General features: G+C 49.5%; 2 protein-coding genes across 10 annotated transcripts in view; one reads left to right on the top strand and one right to left on the bottom strand.

Annotated features, from left to right (window-relative positions):
* Positions 1-19357, bottom strand: part of cul9 (cullin 9) — a 28736-nt gene extending 9379 nt beyond the window's left edge. The window contains exons 1-24 of one of the 4 annotated variants that reach the window (XM_080288152.1): positions 19180-19357; positions 16571-17266; positions 14560-14714; positions 13858-14463; positions 9358-9499; positions 9096-9286; positions 8585-8771; positions 8288-8500; positions 8019-8211; positions 7613-7814; positions 7346-7536; positions 7075-7271; positions 6843-6991; positions 6677-6765; positions 6361-6466; positions 6063-6290; positions 4635-4725; positions 3995-4166; positions 3808-3913; positions 3634-3729; positions 3388-3563; positions 2854-2981; positions 2339-2524; positions 2068-2097 (exon numbers count right to left, since the gene is read on the bottom strand). In XM_080288152.1, the coding sequence (XP_080144278.1) occupies positions 2068-2097; positions 2339-2524; positions 2854-2981; positions 3388-3563; positions 3634-3729; positions 3808-3913; positions 3995-4166; positions 4635-4725; positions 6063-6290; positions 6361-6466; positions 6677-6765; positions 6843-6991; positions 7075-7271; positions 7346-7536; positions 7613-7814; positions 8019-8211; positions 8288-8500; positions 8585-8771; positions 9096-9286; positions 9358-9499; positions 13858-14463; positions 14560-14714; positions 16571-17266; positions 19180-19321 (4672 nt within the window). In that variant the 5' untranslated portion in view covers positions 19322-19357. The remainder of the gene's footprint in view (positions 1-2067; positions 2098-2338; positions 2525-2853; positions 2982-3387; positions 3564-3633; positions 3730-3807; positions 3914-3994; positions 4167-4634; positions 4726-6062; positions 6291-6360; positions 6467-6676; positions 6766-6842; positions 6992-7074; positions 7272-7345; positions 7537-7612; positions 7815-8018; positions 8212-8287; positions 8501-8584; positions 8772-9095; positions 9287-9357; positions 9500-13857; positions 14464-14559; positions 14715-16570; positions 17267-19179) is intronic. The other 3 variants (XM_026191039.2, XM_026191040.2, XM_026191041.2) reach the window with 3 other exon arrangements.
* syndig1 (synapse differentiation inducing 1) overlaps positions 19341-26604 on the top strand; it is a 24473-nt gene continuing 17209 nt past the window's right edge. For 3 of the 6 annotated variants that reach the window (XR_013901093.1, XR_013901094.1, XM_080288153.1), the window contains exons 1-2: positions 20872-22885; positions 23909-24543. Coding sequence is in view for 4 of the 6 variants with exons in the window: in XM_080288153.1 (XP_080144279.1) it covers positions 23992-24543 (552 nt within the window). In the remaining 2 variants the exon portion in view is untranslated. Of the gene's footprint in view, positions 19770-19866; positions 20250-20871; positions 22886-23908; positions 24544-26604 lie in introns of those variants that run through there. The other 3 variants (XM_026191043.2, XM_026191042.2, XM_080288154.1) reach the window with 3 other exon arrangements.

Raw genomic sequence — 26604 nt, 5'->3', positions numbered from 1 at the left:
CAGTATGTTCTGATCTGATGGACAAACAGGAACAGGCGAGTCTTTGATGTTTCCTTTGTGAGGTTTTAAACAGCAGACGTGTAAATTCAATGCAAATATTTTATCTATTCGTAACACGGCTGTTCACACCGAACGCATCACTGTGCACAACGAATCTGTGGCATTTATTTTTCAGATCAAGGTTGATGTTTCAGATACGCATAAACACATCTGACCCATCAGATGTATAAACACATCGGATTGGTGCTGTTGCTCAAAACGCACGCCGGTGCTGAAGACAAACCGACCCGTTTTACCTCAGACGCTCACCTACACCTGCTCAGAGTCACTCAGGTGCCAACAGGAGCTCAAACTGCTGACATCCTGAACGTCTTAAAACCATCACGAACACCCTGAAACACTAAGAAACCAGCGTGAAACCATCAGCTTCGCTGCGGGATCAAACCAGGAAAAAAAAGAAAGAAAGAAGAACAGCCAATCCAAATTAAGTAGCGCAGAGCCGAACCAATCACAGCGTCACGTGACTTGTTACGTACAGCACAAGTGCCAAGCCGCACACGTGTATTTGTTTGGGAAGCAGCCAGCCGCCGTGCGATGGAGGAAATGAGTGTGCCGACTAGAGAAATCAACCGAGCGTGACCGAAGAGAAAACAGATGATGGTTCCAACGCCGGAGAGATTGTCCAACGGAAGAGCCAGAGAAGCTCCGTAGTGTGAAGGTATTTCTGCTATTTCAAGTCAAACAGAGCAGCTGCACTGTAAATGTGCCGAAAGCAAGTCTGGAAATACAATAAAGCGGTACAGCTCAGTCTCTGACTGGAAGCACTGATTCGTCATTCGGCTTTTGTCAGACTAAAGTAACTGTTAAAACTGTTTGAAAAGCTCAGCTATACAACAAGGAGAGATTGAGAATTTCCTTTTAGTTCTCAGTTTATTTGATATTGACAAAAGTTAGTCAGTTTTGTCTGTTCTTCTGTAAAACAAACTAAGATTTATTTTTAGAATTAATATTTTGTTTCTAAGTGGAATTGACAGTTTAGTCTGTTTTGTTTGTTCTATTTTGAAACTTAAACGCTTTAGCGGCTGCCTTTTGTGTAGTTTGCAATATTTGCCTTTATTTATCTGAAAAAGTCTCATGTTCCTTAAGTACATCTACCCTGTTGAACTTATTATGGGAAATAAATATTTAAATAAAAACAAGCTGCTGATTATTTCACATTTTACTTGTGAGCAACGGCACATTTAAATCTTACAAATATAGTTATTTGGCTGATATCGTGATAGATATCGTTATCGCCTGAAATGAAAAAAACATATCGTGATATGAAAAAAATCGCCCAGCTCTACTTTCGACCCAAGTTGAAATTGAGACTCAGAGTCGCTGCATCTTGTAGCTGTGTCGTCTTAAATTGGTCATGTGATTTTGATGCACCGAGGTGTCCATCGACCCCAGAGGTTTAAGCTCCGCCCAATCATCAGCTCTGTGGGATGTTTGAATGCCGACAATGATAACCAAAAGGACGACACGAGATCACCGTTTTTATGGAGACTGAAATCTTTTTAAACTCTCCCCATGAACGACCTGCGACGGCGTCCCCGTGGCCTGAATGGCGGGTGGTCACCCTCAGAAGTCGTCAGGTTGAGTCTGCGTTTTCTTTTGTTCAGGATGAAATACGACGGCGTTACGGTCCAACCCGGAGATGGCGGACGAGCTTGTGTTTTGCTTTTGTTTCAACGGCGGGAAGAAAAGTGAGATCGGTCCGACTCGTGCCGACCCTGACGTGCACTTTGACCCCTTGGACCTTCAAGCCCAGCTGTTTTTTTGGAGTCACAGGTGAGTGTGAAGCACGGCTGACATCAAGCAGCCATCATCGCCCTCACTGTGAGGTCACTTAAACTGTCCTCACAGTCACCGTGACGACGCCAGACTCAGACAGGATGGCAGATCTGAGACTGCGGCCGAGGTCAGATAAGAACGCTCAACCTGATTGGCTCAGAGAGGAGGAGGGAGGAGGAGCGCAGCTGGACCCTGGAACAGACGTGGCCTCTGAACTTTGCTCTTACTTACTCTTCAGCTCTTTGCTTCTGTTGAGACCTTCTGGAGACAAAATAAACTCCTTTAAGTTATTAACATCCACAAAGGGTCAAAGGTCAGCTTTTAAACACACATTGCTCCTAAAACAGAACTTCCTGTTTGTATCATCAAAGATCCTCTGACCCCGACCACCACTGACACCTAAAGACAAACTAATGCACTTTAATCCCAGGATCAGACAAACCCGACAGGAAAAACACGAGGAAGCTATCACAATAAAAGCCACGAACATGCTCCGACTCACTGGATTTGACGGGCGGTTTGAGCTCCTCGCCGTCCACTCGGCTCGTGTCCACGTGGACCAGCAGGTGCGTGAGCCGCCTCACTCGGGAGTTAAAGATGGTGGCCCGACTCTTACAGCGGCGAGGCGCCTCCGAGTTATCCAGATATTCACTGAGCAACCAGGACAGAGGGCTGCACGCAGAGGATTCTGGGAACACACAGACATCGGGCCGCTTTAACGAGGTCATAAAATAAAACATCAGAATTCAAGAATTAATAATCTAATCAACGAGGACGACCTGCGGCTGTAACGAGACAGGAAACCATGTTTCTACAGACACGAATCCAAACGCTTCGATCAAATCAACAAACACAGAAAACGAACCTCAAAATACATAATACAGCAAGACAACGTGAACAACTACACACAAAAACCACAACAGATATATTCATGAAGACACCTGTGTGTGTGTGTGTGTGTGTGTGTGTGTGTGTGTGTGTGTGTGTGTGTGTGTGTGTGTGTGTGTGTGTGTGTACCTGTGATGCTGTGAACGATGGGGGTGATCAGAGCCTCCCAGCAGGTTCGACCCAGGGCTTCGGCCGCCTCTGCGTCCGACAGGAAACGATCGGCGAACATCTGCTCATGTCTTAGAGCGCTGTTCAGTCTACACACACACACACACACACACACACACACACACACACACTTTTCCAGATACTTGTACTTGACTAGATGCAGTAATAGAGTATTTACTAGTACTCTAACAATATTTTCAGTGAGTATTTGTACTGCAGCCGTTCACCGTCACGACTGAAACGCCGTTAGAGCGGCTTGGCGAGTTTCTCGTGGTTGCGCAGACACGCTCACAGCGAGCTGGACTGTCATTGGACACGCCCACAGTCTGAGTACACGTGAACGGTTTGCATGTAAAACTTTGTGCTCTAACGTTTCCTGCATCTTTGCTTTCTGACACGCCGTACTTTACAGTACTGTCACGTCATTTTAACAGTATTTCCTGCAGTACTTGTACATGCTAGAGAGCGGCAGTACTCTGTATGCAGTATTCATACTTGTTGAAGAGCTGCAACAACTGCGTCTTGTCCTCCATCACCTCCTGACACCAGGTGTGGGCCTTGGTGCTGTAGAACAGGTAGGTCCGGCAGCACAGCTGCTCCTTGAAAACGGGCCAGAACGTCGGCTTCGGACCGAGAACCTCGAAGCCGTGGACGCGGGTGTCGATACCGCCCTGTGACAGAGAGGGAGGGGTCAGCGAGAGGACGGGAAGCTAAAGGAAGCTGACGTGAACTTGGTCTGACCTGCTGGCACCGCTTGACCCTGATCTGGACGATGGGCCAAAACCGGGTCATGTTCTCCAGCAGAACCACGCGGCTGGCCGACGGCGGCACGTTCACCTGCGGAGACGCAGACGGGACAGGTGAGGGAATGCTCGGAGCGAGCGCAGCACGAATTGTATGGAGACTCGCACTCACCGTGTTGAGCTCCGTGTTGATGTTGGTGGGCTCGTCTCCCCCCAGGACCAGAATCCGGGCTGGCATGTAGCTCGAGTCCTCGCTGGCCACCAGGATGGCGAGTTGCCTGAGCGGAGACACAGACTGTCAGGTGTCAGCGTTACCCGAGTGGCGGGAGTAGACAGCGAGGAGCTGGGGCCCCGCCTACCTGATGATGACGCCTCTGTGCATGAAGATGTTGATGAAGTGCGAGCCGGTGCAGCCGTTGGACTCCCAGTAGGTTTTCGGGTTCTTGTCGGTCAGCTTGTTCGCTCGATGGTGATTGGACGACACCTCCACCTTCTCCCAGCATTTGTCCTCCTTCAGCTCCACGCTGGACCCTGGACGCAGCACAGACAGTTAGAAGCACACCTCCCCCAGTGCGCCAACAGCCCCTCCCACTGCAGATCTAAGGTAGAAAAGCACCACCCGAGGGCAGCGTGAAGCGGCTCTGCTCACGGAGCTCAGCGAGCTGTGAAACCAGAGCGACGCCGATTATCAGCAGCCTCTGAGGAAACACACCACCTGATGCCACCTCCACCTGTGACACTCAGGGCTGGATTTAAATCTGCACCAACAATAACACACACTGTATATAAAAGATGGACATCTGTTCTCCAACCTACAGTGAACACTGAGGGGGCGGCTCTGACTGTCACACTGCATGCTCATTGGTTACTGAGACGCCAGTCTAGAGCGAGCTACGCCCGTTTCGCACGGCGGCGGGTGGCTGCCACGCCTAACACTCGACCAGGATTGGACGTTCACTATTCTTTTGTTTTGCGGTGAAACGTCAGGATTTAACCAACCTTGGCACAGATTCCTGAGAAACACGTCGAAGAAGGGAATGTTGATTGGCTGGTGGCTGCGGCGGTGCTCCTCGATCTGCCCCAGCACCATCTGACAGGAAACGGGAAGACGTTACTTTAGAATCAGAATACTTTATTAATCCCGAAGGAAATTAGGGTTACAGCAGGCAGCACGCTAATGGTGCATGCGCACTTACAAAGGAACCTTCTGACCAACTTTACACAAACATCACATTGGGGAGACACGTCAGAAAGGTCGGCTGATAGGAAAAAACAACGAAAATACATAACATGAGGTGAGAGGAGGAGAAAAAAAACTACTCAGACTGAGCTCCTAGTGGGAGAACAGTTTGATAACAGAAAAAACACCTCAGCACAAAAAGCACATGACTATCAATACACCATAGAAACACAAGACAAGCAACAGGGGCGGGTAAAGGGTAAGAGAGAGCCGGTGTAGGCAGCGCATCCGGTCCTGCAGCATGTCTGCGCTGGTCCAGTCGACCGCCATCTTCCCTGGTAGGAGACAAGCATCGAAGGCGTTTGGAAAAGGAGGGGAGATGAGTGTGTGCTTATCAGTGTGTGTGTGTGTGTGTGTGTGTGTGTGTGTGTGTGTGTGTCCAGAGTTCAGCTGAGACAGTGTCCTTCAACACAGCTCAGAACAGCGAACAGCTCATATGAATTTCAAAGCAGTTCTACAGTCCGACACTGGTCTCCCTATCTCCCGTTGGAGCGCCGCGAGCTTTCTATGATGGTATCCAAACTTACGTTCTGTGATGTTGTCGTTGTTTTTGCTCAAAGAGCAGGTTCTGAGAACTCACGACCGCAGTGCACTTCCCCAAGATGTGATCGATCGCTCAAAGGTGTTGTTCGAGCGAGCCCCTCCAGATGTAATCCAGTTTTCCACTCAGAGATCTTCTCCGTGCTGACTCAATGAGCCCATTTTGAGAAACTCACGCCTCTCCCATCATTTCAATCCCAGCGGGCAGCCTTGTGGGGGTTTGAACAGCCGGTTCCGCTTCCTTAATTCTCCGATAAGTCAGGGCCAAGCCAGCTCCGATCAGCCAGAACCCTGTTACCATGGTTCCGAATAGGTAGATATCTTCAGCAGTCAGGCTCACCCGAGCCCAGACTTCACGTTGAGAAGGGGTGTCAATTGCATTCAGAGACAGTTGAACCAAGCCATAATTCTTCTTTTAGGTTTTAGAGAACAGACTGTGAGAGTGTTCCAGGGAAAAGTAATACAAAAAACACGAGACTAGACAAGGACACAAGAGGCTAAGCAGGGAAGCTAAGGGAGAGGAGGAGGAGAAAAGTGCGACCGCCTTCGCTGAGAGCCAAAGACGAATGTTTGCGTTTGAATCTTTACGTTTGCTTTCAACCGAGCGAGGGTCGTCTCCAGGTGACAGAAGCCCCACCCCCGTGTACCTGGATGCATCCTGCAAGGACGCTGGTGGTCATCTTCTTGTAGAGGCTGGCGTACTTCTCGCAGTCGGTGATGAGGTCTCGGAGCTCGGTGACCAGCAGCAGGTTGGTGCTGTGCTTGTCCAGCGCCTTCACCAGCGCCTCCTTGGTCCCCAGGCGGCACATGACCACGGCGTAGTCTTTGTTCAGAGACGCCAGCCGGTACAGGAAGCGGATGAAGAGCTGCACCACCTGCGGGAGGAAGCGGGAGGTTAGCGGATGTTGGCAGCTTTACCTGTGAGCGCGCTTGGAGCTAGCTGACCTCTCTGTCATTGATGAAGGCCGTCATGGAGGACAGGCAGGGCTCGATGCTCTCGTGCCACGGCAGCACGTCCTCCTGGTAGTTGTCCAGGAACTTGTTCAGGATCCTGCGGGAGCGTAAAGAGCCAATCAGACAAGAGCATCCTCATCAATATTAAACATATTACATCCACTCAGGAAGAAGCTGCACAACGTGACTGAGCTATAAACGTGTGGCGGCGGTGGGAGTGCACACCCCTTTACCAGCACCTGTTGCACCTGAACGCAGCATTTTGATCACTCATCATCAAGGTGAGCAGGGTCAGAGGTCAGCATACCTGAGGATGGACAGCTGGACGGCCCGATCGCCTCGGTGCTGCTCAATCAGACGGACCAGGTCCTGGTAGGTGTCCCGACTGTGAGTCACCTGCACGGAGACGAGACCCGGGGTTAGAAAACACACCTGCGGCGCGTGCACGTGTGCTCATGCGTGCGTCACATCACCTGGCTGCGCTCCTCCTCCAGCTGTGAGGCGTCGTCACACAGCAGCTGCTCCAGCGTCTGGATCACCTCCTTGGTGGCCGTCATCTCCTTCAGACTGACGACCAGCATCTGCAGCTCCGTGTCCTTGAAGTCGAGCTGCTCGCGGCTCTCTGAGCGCGCAGGTTAACGAGCACGAGTTAAAATTAGCACAAATCTGCATGGACTTTGGCGGGAGTGATCAAAGCGTGCGTACCTTTGCTCTCCAGCTTGTGCACCATGGAGATGTGGTTGAGCGCAATGATGGCGAGCATGGTCTCGGCGCGGGACAGACTCAGACACTTCTTAAGGACGCTGGTGACGTCGCAGGCGACCAGCTGCTCCGCGAGGTTCTTGTGGTTGGAGATGAGCATGATGATGACGAGTAGCCCGTTCCTCACAGACGGCACGCAGCTGCACAAAGAAGGCAGTGTCAGAGCGGCGAGCACACGGCGTTAACTGTACTCGCCGAGCCAAAAGTCACTCACCCTTTTGTGGTCAGCATGAGGTCGATGGCGGCCGGAATGGCGTCCAGCAGGCCTCTGGAGCCCTCGGGCGTGGCCGAGCCGATGCTGGCAAAGATCTCCAGCATCATCTGGGTGCCTGACTCTGAGAGCGGCGGGCTGCTGCCTACGCTGCGCAGGTCATGTTTACTGGCGCCCGTGATGACCTTCAGAGTCTGAGAGGGGGAGGAGCCAGTCAGGAATCATTTCACAGCAAAGCGGCAGATGAGCAATGACCAGAAGTTTTCTCACCGCCAGCGCCAGCTGCTGCACATGCACCACGCCCGAGAACTCCTGCATGCAGGACAGGATGGCTTTGACCCCACCCTCGGTGGCGAAGGAGACCCTCCACTCATACTTGAGCATGAGGAGGTGGGTCAATCGGAGCGTGCTGACGACCACGTCTTTGGAGGCGGAGCCGAGCAGCTCCACCAGCAGCTTCAGCACTTTGTCCCTATGAGAGTAACACGCCGTCACCTTCTACTTCCTGCCAAACACTATCACAACCGGCGCCCGCCAGCGCAGCAGGTCAAGTTTTTACGGTAACGCCACAAAGAAATAAGGCAATCTGACCGCGTTTGTGACGAGACTCCGCCCACATACCGAGGGTGAAGGTTAACATCGGGACGACACAGGAAACCGCTTGGCGGTGTCTCACCGTACAGTCTGGGCCGAGTCACTCCTCGTGGCGTTCTTCTCCTGCGTCCCCTCCACCAGCCGGGTGAGGAAGAGGACGGCGGCGAGCTGCTGGGTGTGGTCTGAGCCCGACCCGCCCTTCTTCAGGACGTCCACCACCTCCCCCAGCTTCTCCAGCACAGTCTTCTTGCCTTGCACCCGTGGGTTGTTAAACACTGCAGGAAGAGAACACAGGTGAGTAACAGCTCGCTCCGATACCTGAACCAAGTCTGGAACAGGCCCCGCCCCCACCTTTCATCTTGTCCTCCAGGTCGTCGGGGTATTTGCTGACGTCCTCTGTGGGTAGGTCACTCTCCGTCTCCGAGTTGCAGCAGCCAGAATCCACAGGAAGCTCTTTCTTAGCCTTTTTGGAGACGGAGCCCATCGCTGAGGACGAGGAGGTCGAGGCAGACGAGAAGCCCTGCCCTCCTCCGCCACCTCCACCCAGCCCGGACGAGCTTTCAGCTGCAGAGACGCACAAACGAGCACAGTGAGACAAGGGTGTGTCGAGGACGCGCCTTACGAGAGGCGTGTTGTTTGTTTTCTTACCCAGCAGCTCTTCGTCCTCTAGGCTGGCTCCGCCTCTCTTCAGGTAATGTTTGGTGAAGGCGTGGGAGCACAGCAGGTCGCCGAGGCACGACGACGGCAGCTTCTGCTTCAGGTAGTGCAGCAGCTTCTTGGCCACGTCTCCGGGCACCGACAGGCCGATGAGAGACGAGTCGTCCAGCTCCGCCTCCTGAGGACAGACGTGGTGACAATCAGGCTTTTCAAACCACAAACCCGGATCACATTTCACCGCAGACAAGCCAGGCGGCCGCCATCCCGCCCTCAGGCTCAGGTTGTACCATGTGACTGGGAGGCGCCCTCGCTCACCGTCGCTGCGATAAACTCTGCAGACTGATTTTTATTTTCAGAGAAAGTTTCAGCTTCTCGCGCAGCGACTCTTATCAAAGGACATCAGGTGATTTAGCGGCACTCTTACGTCACAGGCAGCTGACGGTCAGATCCCCTCACCGCAATGATCCGCCTCCCCGCCCTCAAAGACGAAGGGGTCTCCTACCTGGTCGTCGAGGCTCTGCAGCAGGACGCCGTTGACCTCCTGCTGCTGCTTCGGCTCCAGTTTCTTGATGAAGAAGAGGATCTCCCACCACTCGGCTCTGCTCAGAGTGACCGGCTCCGTGTTCAGACCCTCGGACAGATAGGGTAGAGAGTAGAGACCGCCGGGAGGCTTCGAGAAGAAGGTCTGGCTCACTGAGAGAAGAAGAGACGTGCTCAGACTGCGGAGGAAAGCAAAGGAACAGCGGACGGTGCTCGGCTCTTACCTGCTGAGAGTTTGAGCGTCTCTGTCAGCGAGGAGGCCTTCTCCTGTGTCTCCTTCTCAGCCTGACTGCTGCTGCCGCTCCCCAGGATCTCCACCATGTGCCAGTGGACCCAGTAAGTCCTGGACAGGGAGTTCCAGTACACCTGAACACAGCAGAGAGCGGGTCAGAAGCAGGCTCAGGTTCACGCTGATCCGAGTGCAGTTTCTAACTCAAAAATAAGAGCACGAAATGTGGATGCAGCTCCGTGTACTCAGAGTGCTTTTATTCTGAAAGTATTCACAGCATTAAGCAAGCAAGCAATTTATTTATATAGCACTTTCAGATCAGCTGAACACTTGACATGCCAAACATGATACATTGAACATGTTAAAGAATAAGAAAAATAATAAAAATTAAAAAAATTAAAATGACATTTAAAACAATAAAATCAGGGTCAGACTATGTCATAAGCCAAGGAGTAAAAATGGGTTTTAAGATGCGTTTTAAAAGTGGACAGTGAGGGGGCCTCTCTAATGTGCTGGGGCAGAGAAGGCCCCGCCCCCTCTGAGCTTCCTCTTGGACCTGGGTACCTCCAGGAGCAGCTTGTCAGCTGACCTGAGAGACCTGGGGGTGAGTAAGGATGCAGAAGCTCAGAGAGGTAAGTTGGGGCAAGACCGTTTAAGCATTTAAAAACAAACATGAGAATTTTAAAATGAACTCTAAGATATACAGGCAGCCAATGGAGTGAGGCGATGATGGGAGTTATGTGCTCTCTTGTACGAGTTCTGGTTAAAAGTCATGCAGCAGCATTTTGGACCAGCTGCAGACGAGAGAGAAGACGCTGACTAACTCCACAATACAGCACATTACAGTAATCCAAACGAGATGGAATAAAAGCATGGATTACTGTTTCAAAATGCGGCCTGGATAAAACAGGTCTTATCTTTGCCAAACGCCTTAAATAATAAAAACTGGACTTGACAGTAGCCCTAATTTGACTGTCTAATTTAAAATCACTGTCCATCTTAAAACCCAGGTTAGTAACAACAGGTTTAAAATACTCTGCCAGGGGTCTCAAATCAATAGACGAGGGTTCACAAGGTCCACTGAGACCAAACAGAATCACCTCAGTTTTGCTTGAATTACATCTTAGAAAGTTTAGGGACATCCAAGATTTAATGTCTTCTAGAGATGCTAGAAGTGGCTTAATAGCAGTGGAAGGATATTCCATGCCTTCTGAGGATGGTTCCCAGGGGCTGTAAATATAATGAAAAAAAGCAGAGGTCCTAAAATTGAGCCCTGCGGTACCCCAGACTGAAAGGCGGCAGAGGAGGACTCATACCCTGAAAGGTTAACACTAAAAGTTCTGTCAGAAAGATAAGACCTAAACCATTTCAAGGCAGTACCACGAATGCCTGCAAGATGGTGCAAGCGAGACAGTAAAATGCTACAGTGGTCTACAGTGTCAAAGGCAGCTGTTAGGTCAAGAAAGACAAGAACAACATGATTACCAGAGTCACAGGAAAGGAGGATATCATTAAAATCCTTTAAGAGTGCTGACTCCGTGCTATGAACGTTTTTAAAACCTGATTGGAATACCTCTAGGACACCATTCTCCTTTAAAAAAAAATCCATCAATTGGCAATGTACAATTTTTAGACATAAAGGACAACTTAGAGAGAGGCCTGTAGTTAGCCAACACAGTGTGGTCCAGGACAGGTTTCTTAAGCAAGGGTTGTACTATTTATTTATTTATTTATTTATTTATTTATTTTCCGCCTTCGTTGTATATTGGTTTCTCTTCTTCTTACTTTAGCACCTTTGTGGTTCAGCTACCCAATTTCGCTGTGCAAGAAATTGCACAATGACAATAAAAAGCTCTACGTCTACTGCTGCATGCTTTAAATTAGCAGGGACTACACCAGATATTAAACTGCTGTTCATAACAGTAAGAACAGCCTGGCCTATGCTAGGAAAATCTCCTTAAAAAATTGTGGTGGGACAGGATCATTTGGGGAACCAGTGGGCCTCAGGTGGCCGACCACATCCTCTAAATAAGAAAGAGTCACAGGCTCAAACTGGTTAAAAACAGCAGAGCAAGGGATCGAGACAGAGGGGTCGGACTCAAACCAAGCACACCATTGTTTTTCTTGTGACATTACCAATAAGTTTGATGTGTCACATGACCCTCTTCCTATTGGAAAAACAAAAGTTATCCAAGATGGCCGACTTCTAAATGGCCACCGCTAGGGCTGCATGATTAATCGTTAGAAAATCGCGATCTCGATTCATACTTATGTGCGATCTCATTTCCAAATGACAACGATTTAAAAAAAAAAAAAAAAGACGACGATTGTACCGCATTTTGATCCGGGACGTACTCTGCATGAAAACAAGCGCTCACTCTTCCTGCTCAACAAATGACAAGGGCGGAGCCTTATACCACGTGATACAGAAGCTGTGCTGTGTGATGCTAAAATTAGCAGGAAAAAAACAACGGAGAGCACGTCAGGGATGACGAGAAAGTGACAGGAGAAAATCCGTCCCGGTCAACCACCCAAACATCAATAACGGGAACCTTACACAGCGCTTCCCTATACACGTCGACCTCCCGCAGGCACAAAGAACTTACGGAGGCTATCACTTATCACCTGACCAAAGATATGGCTCCCATCAACACTGTGCAAAACGAGGGATTTAGGAAAATGATCAACACCCTAGACTAGGGGTGGGTTTTTATAATCGATTTATCGATTAAAATCGATTCTGGCTTGGATAACTTAAAATTGATTCATTAAAATCCTGAATCGATTTTTTAATATAAATTTATTTTGCCCAAAATGCCAGAATTTCTGGTGAAATCTCACAAAATTTCAACAACCACCAAACAGCTAAGACAGTAAATGAGAGCAGGAACACGGATTCTGCACAAAGACAAAACCCGTGGATCAGAATCAGTTAGATGTCGCCTTTCTCACAGTCGGGGCTGGAAGCCGACAGCTCGCTGATTCTGATCTGGGCCTGGTGGCGCCAGTGTCCGGCAGCCTCGCCTCTGTCAGTGCGCCCCAGGGTGGCTGTGGCTACAATGTAGCTGCCATCACCAGTGTGTGAATGTGTGTGTGAATGGGTGGATGACTGGATATGTAAAGCGCTTTGGGGTCCTTAGGGACTAGAAAAGCGCTATATAAATACAGGCCATCTGTCGGCGCTTTGTGTTCACGCCCTTTATGCGCTGATTCTAAAGCTGTTAGTTTTATCTCTCTCCAAACAATATTGACCGAACCAGCAGCAAAAGAAGATCCAAACTACGCTTCACATAAACATCGTCATGTATTCACTCTGACTTTTGCTGTTTTGCTTCGACCACGATGCACAGCTCTCTCTCTCTCTCTCTGTACTTCAACTTCAAGAACAGTTTCCCGTCTAAAAATCTGTTTTCTTCATTATTCGCTTGCTTGTTATGCACAAGTCTACGTTGTATACAGCGCTGTCGGCCGACGTTTTTTTTTTCCGTTTTATATACTTCCAAAAAGAAAACCTAATTTCTGCCGTTCAATACTGAACAAATTTAAACTTTTTAAAATTATGCAAAATGCAAAACGCTTAGCGGTGTGTCTAATAAAACCTCTGTAACGTCAGAGGTGATGTTCATGTGTTGATTAATGGTTTTCTTTTGTTTTTGATGTACTGCAGAACATTTTTATAAAATCCAGGCCAGGAAAATCACCTTCATGTTTTTCTGTGTTTTATCTTCAGCTACTTTGACACAAAGGCATCTGCTGTGATGCTCACACCTTTGATAAAGTCTTGCGTGTGTCAGCTTCCTTTTTATAGATACAAAAATATGTAAATGTACTGATCTGAATTATAATATTTCTGGCTGTCAAAATTTCCAAGATTTAAATCGAATTAAATCGAATCGTGGAACAAATCGATTCGGGACCTTGTGAATCGGCATTGAATCGATTCTAGAAATCAGTGACGATACCCAGTCCTACCCTAGACAAACGCTACACAGTGCCGTCCCGCAACTATTTGTCTATCGTTGCACTACCTGCTCTGTACACGCAGCGTCGAGCAACGGTGGAGACGGAATTTCAAGCAGTACAACATTTTGCGGCAACAACAAAACGTGAGACATTTGTTGTTTTTATGTTTATTTATTGTTTTCATGTTCAGTCTCAACTGTTACGAAGTTGATGTGCAGTTAATAAGTGCAATAAATATTTATACTGGAAAAGAAAATCGTGAGAGAATCGTGATCTCAATTCTAAGCCAAAAAAATCGTGATTCTCATTTTATGCAAAATCGTGCAGCCCTAGTCACCGCCCATCTTGAGGAGTTTGCCCCCTCACATATACTAATGTGCCACAAACAGGACTTTGATATCGCCAACCATTCCCGTGTTATTACGCTGTATCCATAGAAATGGCCCACCCTGTACACTGACAGCCAAATCTTCCTCTACACCTGGATGAAGCCCCACCCCCTACTTCAGCCAACCTATACGGGTTTCCTCACCTGTACAGGTGGCGAGCCGTCGTTGCTGTAGCGAAACTCTCCTTCGTCGCCGGCGCTCACCTCCTCGTAGTCCTCCAGCATGCGGACCATCATGCCGCTCTTCAGGTTGTCCTGGACGTACTCCACGTAGGCGGAGCGGCAGGTGAAGTCCGAGCGCGTTTTGAAACCATTTGCTTTCTTCTTTGGTGGTGTGGCGGCGGGGGCTGCGCCACCGGAGCTGGTGGTTAGAGTGACAGGGGAGGCGCAGAATCGAGGCTGAAAAATGGACCTGAGGACAGGGCGGGAAGCCTCCTCCCCTTGATCCTCCCCGCTAACCACAACTCCTGTGAGGTGGGCAGAGCCATCAAGCGGTTGGCGGTTACGGTCCCAGCCCATCACTCGGACCAGCTCCGAGATCAGGTTGGCCATGGCCATGGTGAAGTCAAACTCCCGCTGGACACGGAGCTGCTCCGTCTGGTGGGCGGAGCTGCTGGAGGAAGAGGCAGGAGAAGGGCAAGTGTCCAGCTTTTCAGAGCCTGACTCCGCCCCCGCCGTGTTGAGCTTGTCCATCAGAGACGTGACGCACAGGTAACGCTTCACCAGGGAGAAGAGCAGCTTCCCGGGAATCTGAACACACAGTCAAGCAGGTTTACTGCAGCGGCGCCCCCTGCTGGGCGGAGCCACAGAGGCGCACCTCTGACAACATAAAGAAATTAGTCTTACCTGCGGCAGGTGAATGCCCTCGAAGGAGATGCCGTGCTCCTCGGACGACGTGGTCTCGGCGAACAGCTCCAGCAGCGTGTAGCGGTTATCGAAGTCCATGTGTTGCTCGATGCCGTCCTGCTGGCTCAGAGACAGCAGCACGTACGCCCGGCTGCCTGCGGGCGACACGGCGGGACACGCCCTCAGCGCCTGACACTACTCAATAACAGATCAATAGTCGTTCCAGGAGGCATTGGCCCATACGCACACATTTATACTTTAAACCGCTTACACTGTCAGCAGGGGGAGGAGCCAGGAGGGTGGAGGCAGTGTTTAACAGGGGCTTAAAACATCTGATCAACTTATTAACTGATTTTTTCAGACCGTGTCAGAGTAAACGCGGCATCAGGCTCGACCCGCGTTAGCGTTTAAAGCTCTCAGCTCTGAGGTGAAGACGAACGAATGAGGCGGAGCTTTAAGAGACGTCGAGCAGCTGAACACAGAATAAGCCTGAAAGAATCAAAGCTTTAGACAGATGTGGACCAGAGTCCATTCATAAAAACGCTCATTTTAGCCCGAGTGTGGAGCTGCTGCTGATTGGCTGCCTGCACCGACGAGTGCGTTTCTGGACCCTGACCGTAACAAGTGACAGGACGCACACTTCAACGTGGCGGATGTAGACAGAGATAAAATAGTTTGTCAAAAGCTCCAGTGACTGCTCGGCTTCATGCTGCTGCGATTACCATCAGTGATTAGAAGATTACTGAGAGAGCACGATCACAGCTTATTGATTATTAATCATCAGCACCGTTCTATCAGAGTACTGATCATGTGACAGGCGTTGATGTCATCGACTGTTTCAGAGGGAGCAGGGTACGCCAGGACTCCCTCCTCCATCAGTACGGGAGTTCAGAGATTCTCAGAACATGAAAACTTTCTTCTTCTGCTCCGACTCCAGCTCTGACGTGGAGAGACGTGAGGAGCAGTGTTGCTTCTCCAAGCAGGAATCAAACTGCTCCACGCCTTTGTGGCGTGTAAACATGGCTGCTATCCCTGCCTGAGGCCTGTTTAAAGGTTTGAGTCATCACCCCTCGACGCTCAGGCGGCTTCTCCAAAGTCCAGATCTAAATCTTAAGGCGACCACAATCTCGGCGTCTTAACGTCAGCTTCACGCTTCTGTCTTTGATCATTCTGCTAACCTCGGCCTGCACGCCTCAAACGGCCGGCTGCGGTGACACAGTACTCTGAACTTCCTACCCAGTTTTTTCTCGAGTCAGCTGAACATTTCTGTTGCCACGGTGACGTGATGTCAGGCTGTCTGAGAGTTCACAAACTAAAAACTTTAGTCCCAACATCATGACCGCCTCTGATTGGACATTCTCCCCGCTGGAAAACGCTTCTTCTCCCGATTCACGATCTCAGCAGCTCGATCTTTGTCGCGGTTTCCTGCTGAACGTTCTCACACGCTGACCAATCAGCAACACCTAAACACTGATGCAGCACTGGAGCACGCCGCCGACCTCGCCGAGCTCTTGTCGTGTATCTGACACCAAACCCACTGAAAAACATCCCTCTGCTCCGATTGGTCAGCTGGTCAAAGTTTTACATTTTACGCCACATTTTAGAGCAAGTTGGGAGGAGGAGGCGGCGTAGCCTTGGCCTATCAGCTGATCGTACTCAGCACAAACAGCTGTGACGCAGAGCGCACAGACGTCATTACTCTGATCGCTCCTCACGCTTCACTTCCCATTTCATTCATCACTTAAACTCCAGAGCGCCGCCCCAAACCTTAAAACACAACTGACCGTCACACAGACAGAAGACCCAGTCGGTCCTTTTTTAATATTCTGATGATTTTATCTCCCACAGCAGCTCCAGCTGTTAATTCTGTCCAACTACCGCTGAGACTGTAAAAGAATACCAGCGCCTAATCCACCTGAGGACTCTGAAACAAGCCTGCAGTATCCTCACAGCCCACCGGGGGGGAACTAAACCCTGTGTCCGATCACAGCGCTGTTTAAAGACTGCTTACCTGCGTCATGCGAGGCAAGCGCGCGCAGCATCTTCCCGGCGCTTCGCCTCGTCTGAGTCTCCTTGTTGCACAGCAGCTCCATCAGCAGGTTGAGCGCGCCCGTCTCCTTAAAGACACCGACAAGCGAGCCAATGCTGGCGTAGGCGCTCAACACGTGGATGGTGTGCATGATGTTGATGGAGAAGTCGCTCTTCTTGGCCATCTGCTTCCGGGCTCGGCACACCAGGTTCTTCACGTCTTCCTTCATGTCCGACAGCTCCACCTCGTCAAAAGTGACGTCGGACGGGAACTCTGTGCCGCTTGAAATGCCCGAGTCGGAAGCCTCGCCGCCACGCTGCTTCTCCTGCTGCAGGGGACGCTGGGAGTCCATCTTCCTCTTGCCCAGCAGTGTGGGACAGTTGGCGTACACGTCCTCTGTCGACATCCACATCAGGATGTTTTCCGGTTTGGTTTCTCCAGACACGGCGCTCACGGACCCGCCCACTCCGGAGCTGACGCCGACCGTCCCGCCCGCTTCGCTGGCACCGCCTCCAGAGGTGGAGCCATCGTCGATGGCGACGAGGCACCAGCGAATCAGGTATTCCGTCTGCCCGTCGTGGGTGCGTCGCTGGCGAATCAGCTCCTCGGGATACGCCTGCAGTTTCGGGCCGAGCTGGACCAGCAGGTTCCCATTGCGGCGTTCGCCAACCATGGTCACTGATGGGAGGAGCCAGAAAAGGAGAAGTGGTTATTCAAAGAAAAGAAGGTCGCTTATTCATGTTTCAGTAAACTTACTTTACTGCATTCTGATGTCAAGACGTTCTAAAATGACCAAAAAAGGGACTGGACTTTGGCTTGAGGAAAGTGGCAACCAATGATCTCCAAACCAAACTCCAGTCAGAAATCTGCAGATTTTATAATCGTTATTCTTTCGGGTCCTCTCTTTAAAACAATTACTCTGACTGAACATGTGTGTGAAGGAGGAGGACTTCTGAAATGAAAGTGAAAGAGTAAAATATGCAGGCCCAAAGAGAAATGCCTCAAATTTTAACTGTACTTTTGTGGCGGGAATAAAGTCATGCAAGACCACACCGAGTTTTATTGTATTCTAAAATGATCAAAAATGTAACTGGAGTTTGGTGTCAGAGTTAAAACAGTGTACAACCAGCAGGTCTTCTATGACTTCTCATAAAAAGAAACTAAAATTAACCAGAATCCGACTAAAGTTTCATCAGGAGGCCACGAGAAAATGACATCACCTGAAGTATAACTCCGTTTTTGTTGAGAAAGAGGAAAAAAAAGAAAAGTTGATCAACCCAAAGAAAATCGTGAAAATAACTAAAAGGACCAGAAAGTGAATGGAGCTGTGGCATAAAGACAAGTAATACATGTGACTGTAGTGTGATGTCAGCGGTCACATCTGCACATTTTTCACTGGATTCTGAAGAATGTGCAGAAATCAAACTCACTGGACTTCGGTGATGGGGTGAACTCTGCAGATGTGACTGGAGCTGGGTATAGAGAAGATCACTCTAAGAGGATCACAACTCCGAGTGGATGTTGGTGTGAAATAAAACGGATGTGACGCTAGTTTGATGTCAGGGCAAAATTTGTGGATTTCTGACAGGAGTTCGGTGGAAGCACAAAGTCGGCTGGTTTCCAGCTGCGTTTCGGCCCTGGGACGATCCCAGTGCGCCTCCCCGCTGTCAGCTGAGCGTGCGCTCCAACGGCTGCTAGCTTCATCGGGCTACGTCTAAAACTTGGGTAAGAAGGGGACTAATTTCTGGAGTCACCCGTGCTCGCCGCTGCCCTGCCTTTAGCGCAGTGTCATTAATGAAGTCAAAGTGACTTTTCATTGCATTAGCTCACTGACAGTCCTGTAGATTCAGGAATTAGCCGGGCACTTGATTTTTTTTTTTAATCTGAACGCAACAAGCTAAGGCTGCTAAGGCTAGTTTGCTGCCGCAGTTAGTTTCACCTTTAACCGCAAAAATCTGCGCTTTGTGCGCACTTTGTCAAAGCTGCGGTACGCTTTGTTGGTTAACCTGCCAGCTAACTACCCATCACACCTAACCAGCTAACTTTTACTCATGGTGAGCCATATGGACGAGCACTCAAAATGTCACACCAAAGCCCGTGTAAAAAAAGCTCGATTTAACCTTAAACCGCCCGCTGATCAAACTCACTCACTCTCTTTTGCTCTATAGAATATTCTAGTAAATTCGGCGCCTCCAACTTCCCGTTTTTAAACACAAGTTATAATGAAGTCTACATCCAGTCTGCCGCTCTGCATCATCGTCACCTCAGACATACTTCAGAGGACGAGCCAACAGTTCCCGACTGAGCCCTGGTGGCGATAACGTGCCGTATCAGAGTGCCGAACCGAAGCTCGCCACCGACAAGCTCGCCACACGTCTCAGACACGGACGGGACTGCGCGTGTTTCTGCTCTCCGAAGAGCGTTTGTTCTGAATTAGCAGTTTTCTGAATGGAGTTTGGTGCGCCGCTCTCAGGGCGGCTCAGGGTGGGCTATGTGGATGTGAACGGAGGGCCTCCGGCAGGAAAGCGGTTCCGCGGGCATCCACGGCCCGGCCCGTAGGACCAGCCGAGTGTCAGGTAAGTCCGGCTTACCTACTGCGTCACAGGCCTTCCCCCCGCTCTGAATGCCCCCCCTGGAGCGCTGTTTTCGCTTCCTTCCTAAGGTTTCGTTTCTTAGCCCGCCGGTGTGGCTCTGCTCGCTCTCAGCCAGAGCTCCGCACTCCTGGATGCGCATTTGCGCACTGTGACAGGAACAGCGTCACTAACGGCCTCTTCTTGGACGCACGCGCCGACACTTTTCTTCTTCGCTGGGTTCAAAACTACGATTAAATGAGCAGCGCGCACCCCGCTGGACGGCAGTGAGACATCAGCCCAACGAGTCCAACAGGGAAGGCGAAAACATCAGAGAGGTCTGTGTAAGTGTAACTAACAGGTACACAGGTGCAACAAATAGGTAAGTGTAACAGACAGGTGTAAGTAACAGTGTAACCGCAGAGGGTCAGGTACAGGTGAGATATATTAAGTTAAGGACTCAGTGTGACATGGAGGAAGGGCCTGGCTAACCCTTGCACATTAATATTATTATTGCTGTTTGGAGAGGAAAGCTCCAAAAACAAAAGTGTTCTGTTTTCTGAGTTACAGACATGGCAGTAACTCCTCCTGTCCCGGGGTCCTCCTCCAATGTACGAGCATCCCATTTCACACTGATTGAAGATTAAATATCAGTTTTTAATTTCTTGTATTTTCTTCATTTTTCACTACCTGATGCTTTCCCCTCAGTCTGCAGGGAGGAGCGCCTGGAGGCTCACAGGTGTATGTGCTGCAGTAAAGCGTCCACAGCTGCAGGGGGTGCTGACGTTTAATCTGTGAACTGCAGCAGGAACTGACCGAAGAATGAAAACAGGAAAGGAAGTTTGAAGTCAGCTGGAAATTTGGTTCTAAAGAATTTTGAGTGGTGAAGATAAAAATGAGTAAATTCAAGACAAAATCAGATTTTCATTTTGTTTCCAACATTCAGACCTCAGCGTGAGGGTGTGACTGTGGGCCCTGAGTGTGGTCTGACATGAGGTGTGCTGCATCTTTTTCTTTTTTTTTGCATCTGTTAGATCTGCCCTGGACCTGTGAGGTGGATGAAGCTGTGCAGGTCTCCAGTGAGCGTGAAGGTGATGCAGCATTTTTCATTTGTGCTGATTTATGTTTCCCTCTGCAGGAGTGACCTGATGTTGTGATGTGTGGATCACTGAAGGCACTTTTACCTTTAAGCTGCTTCAGCACTTCCCTTTTGTGCAGCTCATATTAAACATGAGGACAAATCTTACACAGTAAAACACACAAAAACACTCCTGCTTGCTTTAAAAAAAAAAGGTGGTGTGGGTGGAGCGGGATAACAGGGAATGAGGACTCCATCATTGCGTACAGCACGCCCTACATCCTGTTTCGTTTCGGTTACTATCCATGAATTTAGTTTGGAGCTTATTCTTCTGCTTTGACAAGTTCTTCTCACTCAGATGTTTGACCTTTTTTTCCTCAGCCTCCTCCAAAATTCTCTGCTTCATCCTGATCTCCCCTCCGTCACCTCCTCCCTCCTGAGGTGTGGTCTGTTCCTGGACTCTCTGAAAGCAGCTGTGCTTGAGTCCCTGTTCAGAATAATCCTTCTTTACCTGACACCGGCCTCTCTGCAGTTCATCCTCTGTCTGAAGCGAGATATTTAACTCCTCCCCATTTTCCACACAGCTTATCTCTGATTGGCTACCCCACACAAACAGCAGTTGGGCGGGGTTTCAGCAGGTCCCAAGAGTTCAAATCCAACCCAAGATCTATAACACCAACGTTAATGAATTAACAACTGCGTGGAAACCTGACTCCGTCCCCAGTGCTTCCACTGGAGGTACGGGGCTCGGCAGCAGCAGCTGATCGGCTGCATTGATGACCTGATCCGATGCACTGATGACCTGATCAGATGCATCAATGACCTGATCTGATGCACAGATGTTTGTCCATGATGCACAAAAGCAAACCGCTCAGACGAGCTGTGAGCTCCTCGTCTACAGTGATGTGACACACTGATGAAATCAAACCATCACTCATACCAGGTTTAATGGGACCTGATGAAGTTTTAGTGGGTGTACTCTGTCTGAAAAGTGTTTATGACAGAAAGTGTGGTTCATTTTAAAATGTCCTGTTTCCATGACGCCTGATGGAATATCTCACCCTGACATTCTCTCTCTTGACTCTTCCCTCGTTTATATTTTGTTTAGTCTCTACAAGATTGTTTCTGCATGAAAAGCAGCAGGTGGAGTTGAGACATCTAAAGCTACGTTCACACTGCAGGCGAAGGTGCATCAAATCCGTCTTTTTTGATCCTATGCGACCCATATCCGATCATGGTCTAACAGTGTGAACGGCACAAATCCGATCTGGGTCACTTTCGTATGTGGTCCTGAATCCGACACATATCTGATGTTTTAGAAAGCGACTGCTGTTTGACGGTCATGTCGCACTAAATCCGTCTTTTACGTCACTGACACAAGACAGACGCCGATTATCAGCGCTGGAGAAGCGCCCGAGATTCCTGGCCATCCAGTATAGATGTTAGTGAGACTGTTGGGAAGACAACGTTGGAGAAACGTGAACATTTTATTTGTACTGTATAATCTGCAGCTATCCTTTGAAGCACCGCTCCTCTAAAACAGCAATAAGGATCATTATTAGGCCAAATGTAGATAACAAAATAACTTTATGACTTAAAGCAAAATTGGGAAACGTAAAGTCCGAAACAAGACTTTATATGAAGGCCATCAGTCAAAGAATACTGTTGCTCTGGGTCTAAACAGAGCGCGTTGTGTGTGACGTCTTCGTTTGCGCATGCGGCCGCTTTGAGGGTTCACACTAGCGCGTGTTTGCTGTCGCATTTTATTTGTAGACAAAAAAATCGGATTTGAGCTTTAAGACCTGCAGTGTGAACGTAGCCATAGTTAGAATCGTAGGGCTGGCTTCCCTGACGACCAAAAAGATATCCAAGCACCCCGGATGTTCCCATTCCAGTCCAGAAGCCTCCTCCTGTTCCAGGAGCTGCCTGGCCTCCTGGGTACTGGTGCCTGTGAGTGTAATCACTGTGGAAACATGCATGAACTGAGTGTGAAGGAGATCTGGAACAGATTCGGTTTGTAATATTAGAACATCAGGACGATGTCTCCCAGCTAAAAACAAAGGGAGATGTCAAAAATTCAACATTAACTGAATTTCTGAATTTTTTGAGAAATTCCTGGATGCAGATCAGGATCAACTCCAAACTAAAACCAGTTCTAAGTCCGAGCAAATATCTTCAAATGTTCTTTAGATCATTGAGAAAGATGTCCCACGGGAGAGGCGGAGCCTGCGATTGGTCAGCAGGTCTGACTTCAGGAGTCCAAACCTGGACGTTTTCAAGGACGATTTATTCGATTCGTCATGTTTGATATGAGGGGCTTTAGGACCCTGTGGAAGAAGTCTCTGCTGACACACACCTCCTCTGTATTCAGCGCACATGCCTCTTCTCTCCTCCTCCTCCTCCTCTCCACCTCCTCTCTGCAGGAGAATCATTCTCGGAGCAGACGGACACCTGCCTGCCCGCCTGCCTCTCTCCTCTTACGGCTTTTTTGGAAATACGGAGCTTCGCATCGGGAACCCGCCGCCTCTCAGCCCGCTCAGAGCGCACCCAACGCGGCTGCGGGACGGCCGCGGGGGTCGCTGTCACGCCTGGATGCGCAGATGGATGGACGATGAATGGATGGACGGCTCTCGTGTCTCACCTTGGGAGGTGAGTATGTGCGCGTGTTTGTGTGTGTGCGCGTGTGGCTATCACCGTGCTGACGTCAGAGCCGGTGAGTGTCGGTATTCGGGTTTACGATGAGGGTTTTTCTGTAAACATCCGTGCACGTGCGTGTGCGCGCTGTCCATGCACGTGCGCCTGTCGGTGGTGTGGGTGCAGCTTTGAAGATGAGCTTTATTATTAATGTGCTGTGGATTATTTGATGTGAGCCGCAGCTCACAGAGTCACAAATACCCCAAAAACGTCAGGAACACCTCCAACACCACAGCCAAGGAAGCACCACAATATCTGAAGGCTGTAGGGAGGGAGGGCCGAGGCACAAAATCCTTTATTAGAGCTCTAATATACCAGGTGCTTCAGGTGTTTAAGGTTTCACACACGCTGCTGACGCCAGATATTCCAAACAGACCATCATCTGGTCCCAATATGAAGCAGCAAACACAGCAGTGCAGAAATGTCCCCGTATGTCAGATTGTCCTCCTGCTGATGGTTTCCTGCCAAAACATAAAAGGACCTCAGGTGTTTATCAAGGCATCTCATCGGATGCAGGATGCAGCTCAGCAGGTGAATCCTCTGACACACACACCACGTTTGCAAACACACGTCACACGGGTGCATGTGTCCGTGCTGTGAGGACAGCAGGACAGGCCTCTTCGTGCTTTTTCCTGGATCGGTTTCACAGAGATCCCTTCATACCCCTCAGACCCCGCCCACTACCTGTTTGACCCACCACCCTCTGCACCACGCCTTGGGTCAGTCAGGTCCCACACCTCCAGGCTCCCCTGGGCTATTCGGACTGTTACCCTGCCCACTCGCCACACCAATCTGAGCCATGTTCTGAGCGACCGTCACACATGGACCAGTGCCTTTCGTTGCACTTCCTGCGTTGTTCTCCAGTGTGTGCCTCTATCTCATTTTGTATTTATTCCTGCTGTCACAGTTGGTGTGGAACACCAGTACAATGACATCAATGGGCTTTTCTATTCTATCTTCTCTTTTTCTATTTTCCAGCAAAGTTCAGTATGCAATGCCTGACCCTTGACCTCTGACCTCTCTGAGAGACCCCTTGAGGAGGAAACGAGTTCTGAGGAGAGATGGAAGGTGGAGGAAACAAGGAGAGCCGAGGAGAAGAGCCTGAAACCTCCTCCGGGCTTGGGAGAGTCTCACGGAGAGGAGGAGGAGAAGCCTGCAGACAAAATGGCCTGATCAACACGCACAGGCTGGGGGCGGAGCCTCGGGAGGTGCTACTGTCAGTGTACTCTGCTCCTCAGTATCAGGGTCACGTGGTGGTGAGCACCTCCCCTCAGCAGGAGCACAGCAGGGGTCCTCCCCAGCTTCTGAACCCCAGCACTCTCCTGCCCCAGCATGGGGTGCCAGACCCTCACCTCAGGCCGGCCCCCGGCCTCTTCCTGTGCCCGGAGAGTGTCCTGCGGGCCTGGGGGGAGGCTGGGGGAGGCGACTGCTGTGAGACCACCTTCATAGAGGGACTTGGACCAGAAGCCTCCTCTTCTTCTGCCGCCGCCGTCTCCACAAAGGAGGTGCTGCTGTTTGCTGATGGGAAGTATCTGGAGTTTTCTGGTGAGGAGGCAAAGATTCACACACTGTCCTATGACATCGACGACGATGACGACTTCCAGGAGCTCGAGGTAAATAAGCTCTTTTCACCTCATGTTCACACACTCACACTCTGATGATGAGTTGGGGAAAACTCTGGCTTCAGAACCCCAAATCCAAGCACCGACCTTCTGATTGGTGGATGACCCACTCTGCCTCCTGAGCCCGAGGTGAGGGCAGAGGTCTGAAGAACGAGTGCCGGGACTCTTTTTCTAGTTCTGATTGAAAAGTGTCATCGACACAAATTCACTGAGGGAAAACAGGCACTGCAGTTCCTCTCATGTCCACTAGATGCTGCTGTGAAACGTCTCTGCGGTAGTCAAAACGGGCTTCCTCGTGGGTGCTACCACACCAAGGAAGCATGGCTGAAACACCAATGTTTTTGCCATTTAAAGTCATTGCTATGACAACAACAACCGCATCACAGTGGAACAATGTTAACAAAGTTCCCACATTGATTAGTGGTCCAGTCAGATCTTCTCTAACAGAGGAAGAACCAGACATGAGAGCCACTGTGAGTCAGCTCGTGAGGCTTGGTTTGGTGATCAGTGAGCTCACCACGATGGAGGTCAGGGCATCAAATCGAAATATATATAAAATAGCGTTTGAACACAAACCTGTCTGTGCTGTAGTAGGTGACATTCATGAAGCACATCCAGCAGAGTTTGGAAATCAGCTGGTATCTGCTTTCATCAGAGACATCAAGAAAGTCAAGATTTAAAGTGTCTGCGGTGTTACTGTTATAGCTGAGCTCTGAAGGAGCTTTTGTGGCTGCCGGCTCATCGTCTTGGCTTAGTGATTTCTGGTCATCATCAGTCACTCACAGATAGGGATGGGTATCGTTTAGGTTTTATCCGATACCGGTGCCAAATTGGTACTTTTGAAACGGTGCCGGTGCTTAAACGGTGCTCAAACCGGTGCTTAAAGAATGGAGAACACAAAATTGGTCCAAAAACCTCTCATGTTCAGCTGTTTTTTGTAAAAATATAACAATGTTAGCCTTTTCTGCAGCTATAGGGCATATATGGTATCACTCTTGGCTGGAAGCTTAAACAATGGAAAACACAAACTTTGTCCTAAACCTCTCATGTTTAACTGTTTTCCACTTTTTCTTTGGTCATTTTAGCCTTTTTGGCCAGGGTGAAGGGAGTATCTGCCATCAAACAAGAAGACAGCCGCATGTAGCTATGATGATGTTTGCTAGTTCACCTTACATGCATTAATGTAATAACGTGGTTAGCCTACTCAACGTAAATTACACACGAACAACATTAAGCTACTCACGCAGAGAAGAACGGCTGCTGCATCAAATACGGCGCATTTCTCGGCTTTTAAAAAAACGCTATGCGTCGCCAGGTGTTTCATCAGATTCGAGGTGTTACCTCCTTTGACAGTATCACAGTATCAGCTTAAAGCACTTGTTGCTGCTGAGTTTGCATCTTTTGCTGTGAAGTACAGCCAGACTTTTGACCGCTTCGCCTTGGACATTTTTAATCTGTAGCTCTGCGCTAACAGAACGTACGTACCTGGCCCCGCCTACTATCCTCGGAAACGTAAAACGATTGGCTAAAAGTGTATCACAGCTCAGGAAAAAAAAGCACCGAAATAAAGCACCGAAATGTGCGCTGCTTTTCGGTCTGGTTACTACCGTTTATGTCAGAATGGCACCGGACACCGGTACCCATCCCTACTCACAGATGCTCTAAAGTTTTTCAAGCGTTGCAGATGTTCTGACTACTTCAGACCTCCTGGGCAACAGCTCGTTGCTCCCCTTTGGGTATAAACGTACATTTTTACTATTGTGACTGTGAGCTGTGGCATCCAAGGGGCAGAAACAGCTTCCTCTGGGCTCTTTAGAGATCAGGTGAGGAACCTGCACTTTGAGGGATCTCAGAATGAAGGAGGTGTTTCAGATCAGATCTGATCAGGCTCAGGGTTCCTCCTGGATGCTTCTCTTTGGAAATGTTTTAGCCATGCCCAGAAATATGGAGGACGACAAGAGCCCCGCGCATCGAAATAAAACATTCTGTGCTTAATTAATGAATTGTAGAATAAAATCTGCATTTGTAAATTCATTTTTGAATTCAAATTTT

Source organism: Astatotilapia calliptera, chromosome 13 (assembly GCF_964374335.1).
Source record: "Astatotilapia calliptera chromosome 13, fAstCal68.1, whole genome shotgun sequence".
In the NCBI taxonomy this organism is placed as follows: domain Eukaryota; kingdom Metazoa; phylum Chordata; class Actinopteri; order Cichliformes; family Cichlidae; genus Astatotilapia; species Astatotilapia calliptera.
Note: the sequence above shows the minus strand (reverse complement) of the source record. Positions and strands in the feature narration are given on the sequence as shown.